General features: G+C 38.7%; 1 protein-coding gene across 1 annotated transcript in view; it reads left to right on the top strand.

Moving 5' to 3' along the window:
• Window positions 1-4076: 4076 nt before the first annotated feature.
• Zpld1 (zona pellucida like domain containing 1) overlaps window positions 4077-14308 on the top strand; it is a 40962-nt gene continuing 30730 nt past the window's right edge. The window contains exon 1 of the mRNA XM_021185355.2: window positions 4077-4182. Within this exon, the coding sequence (XP_021041014.1) occupies window positions 4077-4182 (106 nt within the window). The remainder of the gene's footprint in view (window positions 4183-14308) is intronic.

Below are 14308 nucleotides of genomic sequence, written 5' to 3'. Positions count from 1 at the left end.
CAGGGGTGTTGGTGGTGGTACAGACTCCTCCCATGTTATAGGGGTGATGATACTTAATATTTCTAGGCACTACTTAGTATTCGCATTTTCATGCCAAAAAAAAGGTGATACAGCTTTTTAAGATGTCTGAGAATAATTTATGCACTAAAAAGTTTTCTTTCTTTTTAATTTGGGTATACTTAGATAGAAAAAAAAAGAAGTATTAGTTAGATAGAAGAGCCGACTGTTTGTAAATTAGAGCTGTTCTTATGGACCAATGTTATGTCTCTGACGGCATCACATTCTCTTTCAGCACTGTCCCCACCTCCTCATTGCTTGCTCTTCATCTATTGTTAACCCCATAGCATTTATCACATACATATTGTATATTGTACTTATAGATTGTTTTTTATTTCTTTTACTAAAATATAAGTCCTATGCAAGCTTTTTCCTCTTGCTGTCTCATGCTTCTCTTATAGTGCTGGTTACATGAAAACAGCCAATAATTATTTGATAAATTGATAAAAGAAAAATACGACACTGATTAAGGGTACTTTGTGAGTACTGCATTCTCATTTGGTTTGGTGCTATGTGCATCGTGTTTTGGATTAGTATGTCACAAAATGACTGTGGTAGCTTCTAGAGTCTGAGAATAAATCCCACTACAAGCTGGATGTTTTGCCCTGAGCTGGTTTCATAACAATTCAAATTCTTTATTTTCTTTCCCCCAAGAATAAAGAGAATAAATTGCACATTTGGTTAAACCAAATGTATGTATGAAGTGCTTAAAACATTCTGGTATACAGTCAGCCCTTATAATCCATTTGTGCTTTCATTAAGTCAATTTGCAAAAAGAATAATATTCTTCATGCTATCACTGAGTAAATGAAATAGAGTTATGGAAATTATGTAGATATTAAGAAATGTTTTTCCTCAATCATCAGATTCATTTTGCTCAGGGCATATATAAGCATACATTATTAATATAATTTAATTTTTGTACAGTAGCAGGACATTAATTATATTTATTGAACAAACCCAAATGAAGTCAAACTGTAGTGCAAACATTGCAAAGGTCAAGCTGAATTCTGAATTGTCGACTGCCATTTCCTAAGTCTGTGACCCTGTGTAACTCAATTAAAGTCTTGTGCATGGGGAAAGCCAAGTCTCTGCTACTTGCTGAATATTAAGCACAACTCTGTTTACAACATACCAAGTTGAAAGAAAAATAAGTTTTAAACTATGATAATATAATGTGTTTATGTAAAATGTTCTGTAAAATGGTGTTTATGAAAGAATTGTATTGATGTATACAAAGTTAAATGAGAAGCATTTTTTTTTAATTTTTCATTTCAAATTTAATCCTAAGTAAGAAAATTAGAAAACATACCTACGAAGAACTTTCTATTTTGAAAGAAAATTTGTGTATTGATATGTGGGAAAACAATTCATTCAACATAAGGCTTCCTTTGTGTTGTTAATACCTATTAGTACAGTGTCAGAAATGTCAGGGCGCTTTTGTTAAGTTGACTTTTACAAGTTCTTTCTCTTTTCCTTCGTCTTGTTTTGGAAACAAAGTTTTATTATGTAGCCAGCCTTGAATTCATGATGATTTTGCCTCTTTAGTGTCCCGATTTCTAGGATTATACATGTACAGTACCACAGGTTTTAGCTATTATGACTAAAGCAGTGTGTGGTGACCCTGAACTGTGATCTCAAAGCTTTCTGTGTGTTCAGAATCTAGAGATAATAAGCTCTTAAGATTAGCATCTTGGTTTTGAAATGACAAATCTGACAAATGGCTAAGAAGAACCTGAATCCATATTTGCTAACATAAAAAGTAAGTGTGTTTTCTCTTAGAGTAAGCTGCCTCTACTGCTGCCTCCTTGGTCTCTTTTGGGCAATCTCAGATTTGATGTGTAGTTGAAAGGCAAACATTTTACTACTGTCCTTGGTAGACTGGTCCAATTAGCTGGAGTATTCATCCACTTTTGAAAACACAGACTGTCTCATATTATATTTTTTTCCATAGTGAGAAAAGGGAGCGTCCCTCAAAAAGCACATATCTGTTTTCAAACTTGTATCAGTAGGACAAAATTTACTAATCCGCAGAAGGGAAGACCTGTTAAATATTACAAACTCTGAAAATGCAAAGGAAACAGCCAATGATTCTGAAGAGAAATGAGAATGACACCTGACTTACTCAGTTAACTGTTGAGACTCACATAGCTCATGCAGCAGGCTTGCTATCAGAAAACACTGCAAACAGAACTGTGAGAATGGAATCGCATTTTCTTCACTAGTTTTTATGTCAACTAAACTCCTCAATATTCTGTTTCCCTCTTTTGTACGTAAAGTAATGATCACAACCTCATCTACTCATTAAAGGAAGATAAATGAGAAGGTACAGGTGGAAATCTGCCCCACCCATGTGTAGAGTGCATACTTGGGAGGTTGGGTTTTGCTTCTGCAAATAAAAATAATCTAACCAGATAAAATTTCTGGCTATGGACCGATCAGCCACACCACTTTTGTAAGGGGTGAAGTGAGGTGGAAAAAATAGTGTAGACTTAAGAGTTTCCAGTATTTGAGGGGCTTAATAGGGTCCATAGTAGTATGGGTGTGGCAATACAGCATTCCATCCAGTCTGCCCTGCTTCTTTTTCCTAGCCATCTTCCAGAGCCTACAAAAGAAGTGCTTGTTCTGTTCTATTTTAAGTGTCTTGAGGACCTAGACTGTGGTAATGTATATGTGGCCAGCAAAACCCAGGGTGTGGGGCAGCTATTCCTGTGAGTCCTTTGTTTATAGCGAATAACAAGGAATTAGAAGACTTGTTCTCAGAGACGTCATGAGGAGGCATTGTGACTGAGATGTGGTAACACCAGAGGAAGGATGCTTCTGTTGAGTTATTTGTTCAGTCTATTTTTGAGAGTAAAATCATACCTTCCTTTCCCACATCCTCACCAAACTGACTCTGTTCACCATAAACTTTTTCTTCTAAAACGATGTTTCAAAAGAGAGGCGGTTTCCTTCCTTTTATTGAAGACTTTGTAAATCATACAAGGCAGATCTTTAAAGGCAGTTCAAACATCGTTTTTACCCCCCCAAAGCCCAAGCTTTTAAAATGCACTTGATTGAGTAAACATTTATGCTTTCATTTTTTTGTGTGCCTTTTATGTGTAGTCACAAACCACTAACTGAAATGATGTTTTTTTTTTCCCTCCCTCGGCTCCCCCCACCTTTTCAGTGTACAAACTATACTGTGGGAATAAATTGAACATTTCTGGAAGCCATTTTAACTTCATCAGGCCAATAAAAGCTCATCCAAGAAAACATTATTGAACATTCAGTCAATGCCCATTTATTTTTCAAACCCACATTGGCATCTTACAGAACAACTTCCTTTACTTTATCCCAGGAATTCAGTGTTTTTGTGCAAAGCTATTAGTCTTCATATCCCATTAAGAAACAGGCATTTATTGGAACATCTACAGTGTTACTCAGGCGCATACAGCTTTCCTAGTTTTTTGCTTGATTTCTCTGTTTCCCAAGAAAGTATTCCACAAACCATTGATTCTTGAGACAATGTCACAGTCTAGAACTGCTTTGTGGAAAGAAAACAAAAACTTCTGATGTTATTTGGTCATTGATAATATTCTCGGAATAGTACACTGAATGCTTGAATATACTAGACCGTTTGTGCACTGATATCAGACATGAACTGCTGCCTCTAAATTTGCTCATTTATTTAGCTGCACGGTGTGAACTGGATAGATACTGGGTTGAGTTCATCCTATTTACAACACTTTTTTTTCTTTTTCATGCTTCATATGGTTTAGAAACAGTTCTTCTAGTACAAAGACATAACATTTTTTTTTTTTTACCATTATCAAACCAAGGTCAAGGAAATGAAATAATCTGGTATAAAAAGAAATCTGTTCTCACATTCTGTGATTACTTTTTATGGACCCCAGGCTTTGACTGTCTAGCCATACATTGCTTATCTGACAAAAGGCGAAATCTGCTTCAGTCTTTTCAGCAAGAAAGGATGATGCTGGTGATGTGTACATGCTCGTTATCCTTCCTTAGGTTTTGCCATGGAACGAATATGGTTGCTGTTCCTTCTAGCGATTAGAGTGATTCCAGGGTCTGCTCAGTTCAACAGTTACAACTGTGATGCCAACCTCCACAGCAGATTTCCTGGTGAGTCTGACCTTCATCTACTGTCTAATTACTTCTGGAAAGAACAGTTATATGTGAATAGTCAATCATCTAAATACATATAGAAAATGAGGTCTGTCCCTTTATATTGTAGATATTAGCAAATGGAAGATGAGATGAAGACACATTTTTTATGGAATTTTAATTTATATTCCTAGTAACATACAGAATTGTCAGCAAAGTTAATAATATCATAATAACTGTCCACAAATGTAAAAAAATATTGGCCAGTGGGCAATCAATTTTGAGTCTAATTGCCTTCAAAATATTTACCTAATCGATGACTTTTTTAGCTTGATTATTTCAGACTTTTAAAACTGATTTACATGAGCATATATTTATGTGGGAGTCATACTTAATGAAATAACCATGAAATATTGTGTGATACTTCTAAAATACTGCACAGGTCAACTTTTGAAAGAATTTCACAAAAACCTATCAATATAGCAGTTGGGAAATTTTGCCATATTAGTGGGTAAATCTTACAGGTCAGTAAAGCAACACATAATAAGGATGTAATCTATATCTAATGTAAGTATCATGATGCATTTGCTAGGGTTGCACCATCTGCAATCCATATTTAAAAAGTTAAGATCAGAGAATCAGAAAATGGTTTTTCAAGTCCGTCATGTGAACTTCAAGATTCTGCCTTCTTCATCCTTGCCAAACTCCCATTTTTTGGAAGATATGAGAGCAATAAACTGGAATAGAGCAGTCAGTGGATGGTTTCATTTGTTGAAGTGATAGTTTTGCATCAGAATCAAGCCTGGAGTGTGGCCAAATGGTTTCATAAACTCAGATCTATTGTCTGGGCTCTTCTTCTCTGAGGCAAAATCATTGTGGCAGATGCTCAAAGGTGAACCTGAAGCGTGTGTGAAGGTGAAGCTTTAATAGCATTGAGTGTCACAAAGGAATTCTCTTTAAAAATTGTCTTTAGAGTGGGTAACTTCAAGCATACCCATAAGTACGATTATTTAAAAAATACACACCCTCAAATTGGTCATACAGATTGATTTACTATGCACATTTTTAATTTTTGGTCCATCTCTCCTTTCCACTCCTATTTCTGAACTATTTAAAAGTAAATTTACTTTTTTCTGCTTTGGTATGCATATCTAATAGAAATAACTTTAAAAATCATCAAACTTTATGCACATAACTAACACACTTATTAATTCCTTGATATGCTTTAATACCCAGCCAAGTTGCCTCTAATTTGGTCATTTGTTCTAACTATAGAATCTATAGGATCCTGACACTCTGATTTCCACTGAGTATAAGTCAGAGGTGCTGTCAACATGCTCTTCTTGCATATCCTGAGAACTAATTAAAGCTGTACTTTTGAGTAAATTATGTTCAGTTGTTTTGTCAAGAATGTTCTCTGTAATATTATGTAAGGGAAATGTTCTTACTTTATTTTGTAGGCAGAAAAGAGACACTGAATCCTTTTTAACATGTTTTTTGACAGGTGTTATATGGTCTGTTTTGTTTCATGAAGACATGTTTGAAAAAGAGTGAAGTTAGAAAAGACTATGGGCAGAGAGAAAGATTATGAAGCTCCTGGCAGTTGGGGTAATAGAAGGAGATATCTTTGTTAAGAGAAATGTTTGTGTTGGACTCAGTGGAGCATGGGATTGATTTGATTTGGGAGAGAAAGGGAAGGCTGGACAGTGTTTTGCCTGCAAGCAACTGGTGTTGATGCTGTTAACTAATGTGGAAAATAAAAAAAAAAAACACTGTGTGATTTAAAAGGAAAGTTGGGATCTGGAAATAATGGGTTAGGGAACTTTCTGGAGAATGGAAAGTGGTATTGTCTTTCTCCTAGCAGGAAGTTCAGACCCAGGTCTGAGTGAGGGCTGTCACAAGTGAAGGCAGCTCTATCAGAACTGAATCTCTGCTTCGAGTGTGAACAGGAAATGGGGCGAGCATAAATATGGCTTGTAAAAAAAAAGGCTACTGTTAAGATTATAGATTATCTTTACGATGAAGGAAAAACAAGAGTAGCCTAAGACAGAAATAGAAGAAAGTGTTTTTGGATGCTGAGCCCTGAGCTTTCACAGTGAAAAATCCTCAGAGACCGGAAATATGAAGAAGGAAATCGCTAACGTAATGGAGAAAGAATATAGAATGTTATAGGCAAGGGTGCAACGCTGTGAGTGTAAGAACTGCTTTTATTTGTTTATTTAGGAGAGAAGGAAAAAAATAAAGACACAAACCGAGAAGGGCAGAGGTACTGATTGTTTTCCCCAAATCAGGCCTTGAGAGGTAGCCTTTGTGAGACCTGAGAGACCTCAGGGCTTGGGAGGGTAATTTGGACATGCCTACCTGGGTAGGTAAGGGAGCTGGCTCACTTCTTCAATAGATTGTTCAGCAGAGACAATCTGGATGATGTAATTCTGTGTGCCTCCTCCTCTCCCTCCTCCTCCTTCTCCTCCCGCTCCTCCTCCTCCTCCTCCTCCTCCTCCTCATTTCTTCTTCCATGCTTATATATTTTCTCTTTTAATTTTTTTTATAAAGTAATTTTCATACATTGTATTCTGATCATGGTTGTCTCCCACCCCGCAACTCCTCTCAGATCCTTCCCACAGTCCCACTCGCTCAACGCCACACCCTTTCTTTTCCTCTAAGTGGCATAAAACATGTTGATTGGCCATAAAATAATTAGGACACCAAGAGATTTTATTTATTCTGTGCTATAAAATGAAGAACTAAGTTAAAACATTCATCTATGATGGTTAATAACAAAACTCGTTTGAGTAGATGTGGAATCCATTACCTCACTCGAAGTACTAAAATCTGTATTTACACAAGACAAATGAATCTAATGTAGGTTTATGATTAATAACTGACTGTGAGATTTTGCTTTCTTCCAGAGTCCATTATTCCATTAAAAAGGACAATCATTCCATTAAAAAGGATTGAGAAACTGTTACTGAAAACAGAATCTCCTGGTCTAAAACTCCCGCATGCCTCTATCGTAAAGAAGAAAACACTAATCTCAGCATGTCATGTGTACCATGTCGAAGGCATGCAGAGTGCAAAGACTAAAGGATTTCTGCACTTTTAACCTAGCCAAGTAACAGCCATAGCATATGTTTTTAGGACAAACAACTGCCGTTTGCGTAAGACTGTGACAGTGCTGCTAGTAATGTATCCTAACTTTACCTGGTCATGCTAACAAGGTCATGGGTGACAGATACCAGAGATTTCCAAATGTACATACTTTTTTTTTTTTTGAAAATTTGTATTAGATATTTTCTTTATTCACATTTCAATGTTATCTCCTTACCCAGTCTCCCCTGTGCCCCCTCGGAACCCTCTATCCCATCCCCCTTCCCTGCTTCTATGAGGGTGTTCCACCCACTCCTGCTTCCCCATCCTGGCATTCCCCTACACTGGGGCATTGAGCCTTCACAGGAACAAGGGCCTCTCCTCCCATTGATGTCTGACCTCTATACAGTCACCCACATACACCTATTGTTAAAACTGAAAATTTGTATTAAAGGAAAAAAAACCCTCCTAAAACCCAAATAAAGCAGAAGTCTCAGGAGAGGCTTTAGGTTTTACGAGTATTACTTCATATTCTTTCTTGGTTTGCAGGTTGTTTGCAAAAAGAACAGAGTGAGCAAATAAAGCCTAAAAGTTAATTGCTCATTGCCCTTTGGCTTTAGTTTCTGAATCAGAGCTTTTCTTGGGGTCATTAGGAGTTCCAGGATCTACTCCAATCCTCAGCACTGTGATGGAATGGCAATGAGTCTGGCAAGAGAGAGAGGACCATCTAAATGCAAAGCAATGTTAATAACGATGGGAATTATCATCTTGCCCTATCTGACCTCTGGTGTTTCAGGACACTGGTGTTATTTTCTCTAATTTCCATGGCATTTATTCTTGGGTGGAGATAACCACCATGGTCCTAACTTGTTTAAATTTAAAGAAATACCACCTAATTTTAAAAGTAGTGATTGCTTTGCTGCCCTTGCTAGTGACAAGGAGCAGACTTATGAGCCACCAAGAGATGCTACTTGCACACTACTCGGACTAAACTCATAGATTACTTTCAGAGACTAAAGGCTATTCTTGGACAGGCTAAGCCTACAGACAGATGAAAGCACTGTCCTTTGAGATTGAGGGATACCTTTTAGAACCAGCCTTTGATTTAGAAGGGAGGAGAGGAGAAAGGTTAGACAAAATGTATAGCCTGTGAGGAAGTTTTTAATGATAAAAGTACAACCAAAGAGACCACTGGGGACTAGAACACTTACGTTCTGAAACTGTCATAGTGTAAAACTAAACTCTGGGCAAGTTGATGTTTTATAACTTTTGATTTGACATTTTATTAAAATAGCACTAATAATAATAACATGTTTCATTTTTTTTTTTTGTTTTTTGGTTTTTGAGACAGGGTTTCTCTGTGTAGCCCTGGCTGTCCTGGCACTCACTCTGTAGACCAGGCTGGCCTCGAACTCAGAAATCCGCCTGCCTCTGCCTCCCGAGTGCTGGGATTAAAGGCATACGCCACCATGCCCGGCTGTTTCATATATTATTAAGTATATCTCTTTTTTATTTCTCACAACAAACAAGTAAAGTCATTTTTAAATGTCATTTTGTAATAGAAAAACAGAATTATATTTTGTCTATATTTGTCAGGGTTCACTAGAGTTACAGAAATTATGGAATGTGTCTATATATTAAGGGAATTTATTGTAACGATTTACAGTCTGTGGTCCAACTAACCCAACAATGCACAGCTGTGAATGGGAAGTCCAAAATCTAGTAGTTACTCAGTCCCATGAGGCTAGTTGTCTCACCTGGTCTTCTCTATACGATGGAATCCTGAAACAGTAGCTTCTAACAGATGTGCTGGTAAGTAAGTGCAAGCAGGCCAAGAAGTCTTCCTTTTTCCAATGTCCTTATATCGGCCTCCAGCAGATAGTGTGTCTCAGATTTAAGGTGTGTACCATGACACCTGGATTGAAACTTATTTTGTCCTAGAGATTTACTTGCCTAAGTCTCCTGGGATTAAAAGCATCTTTATCTTGCCTGGGCCTAAGCTTTTCTTTGCTACTATGCCTCAAGATCTCCATGCTAAGTTCCAGGACAGAAGCCTGTGTCTTCCAACCTCAAGATCTAGATCACAGGAATGTTCTCCAATTCTGGATTGTAGTTCATTCCAGATGTAGTCAAGTTGACAACCAGGAATGGCCATACTTCAGGTTAACAGTCAACAGTGATATAAAAGCTAGCACTCTTTCTATCATATGTTCAAGCACCTGGCCTCCAATGACCTTTGGATAGCAAGATCAAAAGATGATGTCAGGAGGAAGAATCACATATAAAATATTGCTTTATTAAAGAAGAAAAATGTCGGGCATGGTGGCACACACCTTTAATCCCAACACTCGGGAGTCAGAGGCAGGTGGGTTTCTGAGTTCGAGGCCAGCCTGGTGTACAGAGTGAGTTCCAGGACAGGGAGAGCTACACAGAGAAACCCTGTCTCGAAAATAAATAAATAAATAAATAAATAAAATAAAAAAGCTACATAGTGAGTATATTTGTTTAACCTTTTCAAGATTTGGTTGATACTGAAACATTTTTCTTGTAATATCTATCAAATATTTCAACAAACCTGAGTGTCCTGCAGTAAATAAAATGAAGAATCACTCGTTCAGTTAGTATTGAGTTCATTTTGTGTTTGGCTTTGCTTAGTTGTTGTGTTGTTCCATTTTTGAGGATCAGGGAGTAGAATAATGATTTCAGGGACTGTGGCTTGTTCTCTGTGAAGATAAAGAAAGCCAATTCTCCTGTCTTCCTACTTGGGGCAGCATTTTGGTCTCTTGTTTTTCAAGAGGATGCTTGCTTCCTGCTTTGTACCTGTGATCATAATTATTAAACCGATGAGGCTGAAGAACTGGGCCAGGCATTGAATACCAGTCACAGTCTTATTAATTGACAGTGATATAGCATCGTGGAGGAGTTAGCAATTAGTCAGCAAGAGCAGCAACTGAATAATTCAGGGTCCACTCCTCTTTAATAGCAAGCTTATTTACTACATGAGAATTGCATTTCCATTGTAAAAGTAAAACTTGTATCACCCTCTCCTTTTTTTTTTCCTTCCTTAAAACATTTATCAGACTCCTCTGGTTACAAAGTACAGCAGCCAATGTGATTATAAGTCTTCAAGTTTGCCTCAGACGCCACATGAATATCTGAAAGCCCAGAAAACAGCAGCTTGTATTTGCTAACGAGAAACAGATGTTGCCATGAAAAAATAAGGTGGCGAGAAACCTGTTCAATATAGAGAGGAAACTTGAATCCCTAATCCACTTTAAATTCTTCATCAGCTGCTGGTATTTTGCGTAGATGAAATATCAATACCCCTTAAGGACTTCTTGCTGTTTTAGTACCAAAGCCTCATTCTTGTATTAAAAACTTTGTGAAAGGAAATATAACTTTCAAAAGGAGTTAAAGAAACACACTGTGATGGTTTGTATATCCTTGGATCAGGGAGTGGCACCATCTGAAGATTTGGCCGCGTTGGAATAGGTATGACCTGGTTGGAATGGGTGTGTCACTGTGGGTGTGGGTATAAGATCCTCACCCTAGTTGCCTGGAAGTCAGTCTTCCACTAGCAGCCTTTGGATGAAGACATAGAACTCTCAGCTCCTCCTGTGCCATGCCTGCCTGGATACTGCCATGCTCCCACCTTGATGATAATGGACAGAACCTCTGAACCTGTAAGCCAGCCCCAATTAAATGTTGTTTTTTATAAGACTTGCCTTGGTCATGGTGTCTGTTCACAGCAGTAAAACCCTAACTAAGACAGAAGTTGGTACCAGAAGTTGGTACTGGGAGTGGGGTATTGCTGTGATAGGCCTGACCATGCTTTTATTTGAAAGAATGTGGATTTTGGGACTTTGGATTTGGAAAGCAGTGGAATGCTTTAAATGGGGCGTAATGGGTCATCCTAGTAGGAATATAGAAGACTTTGTTGCTGGGAATGATTTGAACTGTGTTGACCTGGCCCAAGAGATTTCAAAGGAGAAGAATTTCAGAATGTGGCATAAAGACTGGTTTTGTGGTATTTTGGTGAAGAATGTGGCTACTTTTTGCTCTTGTCTGAAAAGTTTACCTGAGGCTAAGGTCAAGAGACTTAGATTAATTGCATTAGTTGCATTGACAAAAGAAGTTTCAAAAAAGCCCAGCAGAGACTTTGTTCTCTGGTTAAGTCTTATGAAGAGAAGTATGAACAAGCATAGCAAGCTTAGAAAGGAAAAATATAAAATATATGGTTTGAGTATTAAAGGAGTACCAGGAAGTGAAATGGAGCAAAATCTCGTGTTCTAGGAGATAACAGATTAAGGGAGTGGGACCTCGGGGCAAGATTCTACCCAGCTTAATTAGATCCAGGCATGGTGGTACACACCTTTAATCCCATGAGACAGGCATGCTGATCTCTACATTCAAGGTCAATCTACAGAGCAAGAATCAGGATAGCCAAGCTTAGGCAGTGAAGGATTTAGAAAACATAAAGCTAGTGATAATGTGATAGTACAAGGGAATCATGTTCTAGTTCCTGTAAGCAGCAGAACTCGACAGCTTCAGCCATGTGGCTCTGGCTCTAGAGTTAAGAATGGGAGGAACCACTGGGAAAATTGATGCTGGTTAGCTGGAGCTAAGGAATTAGCAGTGATTAAGAAGAGACCAGCATTACTGAGGTGAAATCTTCTGGAAATTGTTTTCTGGGAGCACAAAGAAGCTGTGTTCCAGAGATACCCAAGGTTGTTCTTCATACTGCGGCTGGACTTGGTAATGTGTAAGAGTCACTCAGGTGGTACTGCTTGTGAAGGAATGAAGGGATCATGGAGAGAAGCTGAGGCTTAGCATTGTGAGAGGCCAGGGAAGGCCATTGGAGAAGTTGAAGCCTCAGCTGTAGTTGATGGCCCAGGACTGAAGGGGTCATGCAAAGAATTTGAGGCTTGGCACCCTGAAGAGAGCCTATGAGAGGCTTTTGGTGAAGCCTAGTTGGAGTGGAACACCCCAGTGTATTGGAGATGTCAGTACCATGGGATGATCACCAAGAACAGCAGCCGTAGTGGAGTGGATCATCCTGAGCATAGAGTGCTACAGAGCACAGAGAAGGAAAAGTGATGCCAGCCCTTAGGAGGAGTCCAAAAGATCAAGTGGAATCCCAGACACTGAAACAAGAAGCTGTAACATTGAAATTGCCTGGGAGACTCAAAGATGTTAAAGATGCCAGAGCCATGGGATACATGCTGAGGAAAGCTGCTAACAGGAAGTTGAACCAGCCCAGGAGAAAGCAGTTTGTTGCAGTCAAAAAAACATGAACAAGGAGTGGAGATCTGAAGACCGCTTTGACATCAGCCATGGAGATGCAGTTTGGAGTTTGCCCAGCTGGTTTCCTGCCTTGCTTTGGGGATTACAGTTAATTAAGTTGAATGAATCTCAGAAGAGACCTTGAACTTTGGACTTTAAACATTGTTGCAACCGCTATAGACTATGAGGACTTTGAAAGTTGGACTAAATGCATTTTGCATTATGCTATGTTTAAGTATGGCCCCCATAGACTCATGTTTTTGAACAAGTCTATGGGGACTAGGGAGTAGAATGTGATGGTTTGTATATCCTTGGATCAGGGAGTGGCACCATCTGAAGATTTGGCCGCGTTGGAATAGGTATGACCTGGTTGGAATGGGTGTGTCACTGTGGGTGTGGGTATAAGATCCTCACCCTAGTTGCCTGGAAGTCAGTCTTCCACTAGCAGCCTTTGGATGAAGACATAGAACTCTCAGCTCCTCCTGTGCCATGCCTGCCTGGATACTGCCATGCTCCCACCTTGATGATAATGGACAGAACCTCTGAACCTGTAAGCCAGCCCCAATTAAATGTTGTTTTTTATAAGACTTGCCTTGGTCATGGTGTCTGTTCACAGCAGTAAAACCCTAACTAAGACACACACACATCTGTTCTCTAGGTAATGACAAGGAGCTGGGATTTGTAAGCTAGGGATAGTATGAAAACCTACCACTTTTATTTTAGAATAGAAGAAACAGAAACACTATATAAATTATTGTTAAAACCTATGATGATGGCACAAGTTAGTATTGTAATATTTATTGCAGTCCAGGTCAGTAATTTCCAGGTGAGATTTTCTATAAGATGTTAATGAGCTCTTCTTTGTGCTGAAAGCATTCCTTCTTCTTCAGTCAACTGGCTTTCATTTATGCTGTCAACTTTGCAGCAGTAATTTTTTTAGCACATGCATATCAGCCTGTGAATATATATGTGATTGTGTTCACATGATCCTTGCATCTGAAGTATATAGCACCCCTATTTGCTTGCAGTTGACTATCCACTTGTGGCACATCTCTAACCCTTCCAGAGTTCCCTGTGGGCAGGGAGTTTTAATGAGTTTCCTTGATACTTCTCCTCAATCCCTCGACCACAATGTACTGTCTTTGCTAAAAGCATCACTTTTGGAAACACCACTCCACTAGGCACAACTGTGTTTTAAGGCAGGATATTTTGCTATACTTTGTATATTTGGTATAAAGATGAGAAAGGGAGACTGGCCCTTTTTTAAGTTCTGTCACGTGGGTTGTTACTGCTGTTAGATTTCATTCAGATGCAAAACGAGATATATCATTGGACTAAGAAAAAATTATGTACGCATGTGCACACACACGTGTAGTATCTGTGTAGATACTCACAGACACACACACAGACACACACAGATACACACACTTCCTCTTACTGCTTTTATATTTGGACCTTCCCTCTTGTACACTTGTGCATCCTACCAATACATGTTCGGTGGGCATCCTTAGTTTTCCCAGATGAAATCATCCTAAGAGCTTCTGCCCAGTGAAAATAATTAGCCGTATCTTAGCAACTGAATTGACTGAGAGACTCCACATGAGCATCTCCGGGAGCCTGAGAGAGATGTGAGAGGTGCAGGCATCTCTTACACCCACGTGAAGCAGTGCCTGCATTTTAATGAGTTTCCTTGATAATTCACTTTTTTTCCATAAAGTGCAAGAGGTGACACTTAGAGAGCTCATGATGGTCTTGCTGGCTTTATGTATGGACG

Source organism: Mus caroli, unplaced genomic scaffold (genome assembly GCF_978045245.1).
Source record: "Mus caroli unplaced genomic scaffold, Mus_caroli_1 scaffold_17, whole genome shotgun sequence".
Classification (NCBI taxonomy): Eukaryota; Metazoa; Chordata; class Mammalia; order Rodentia; family Muridae; genus Mus; species Mus caroli.
This window is presented reverse-complemented; position numbering and strand designations above follow the sequence as displayed.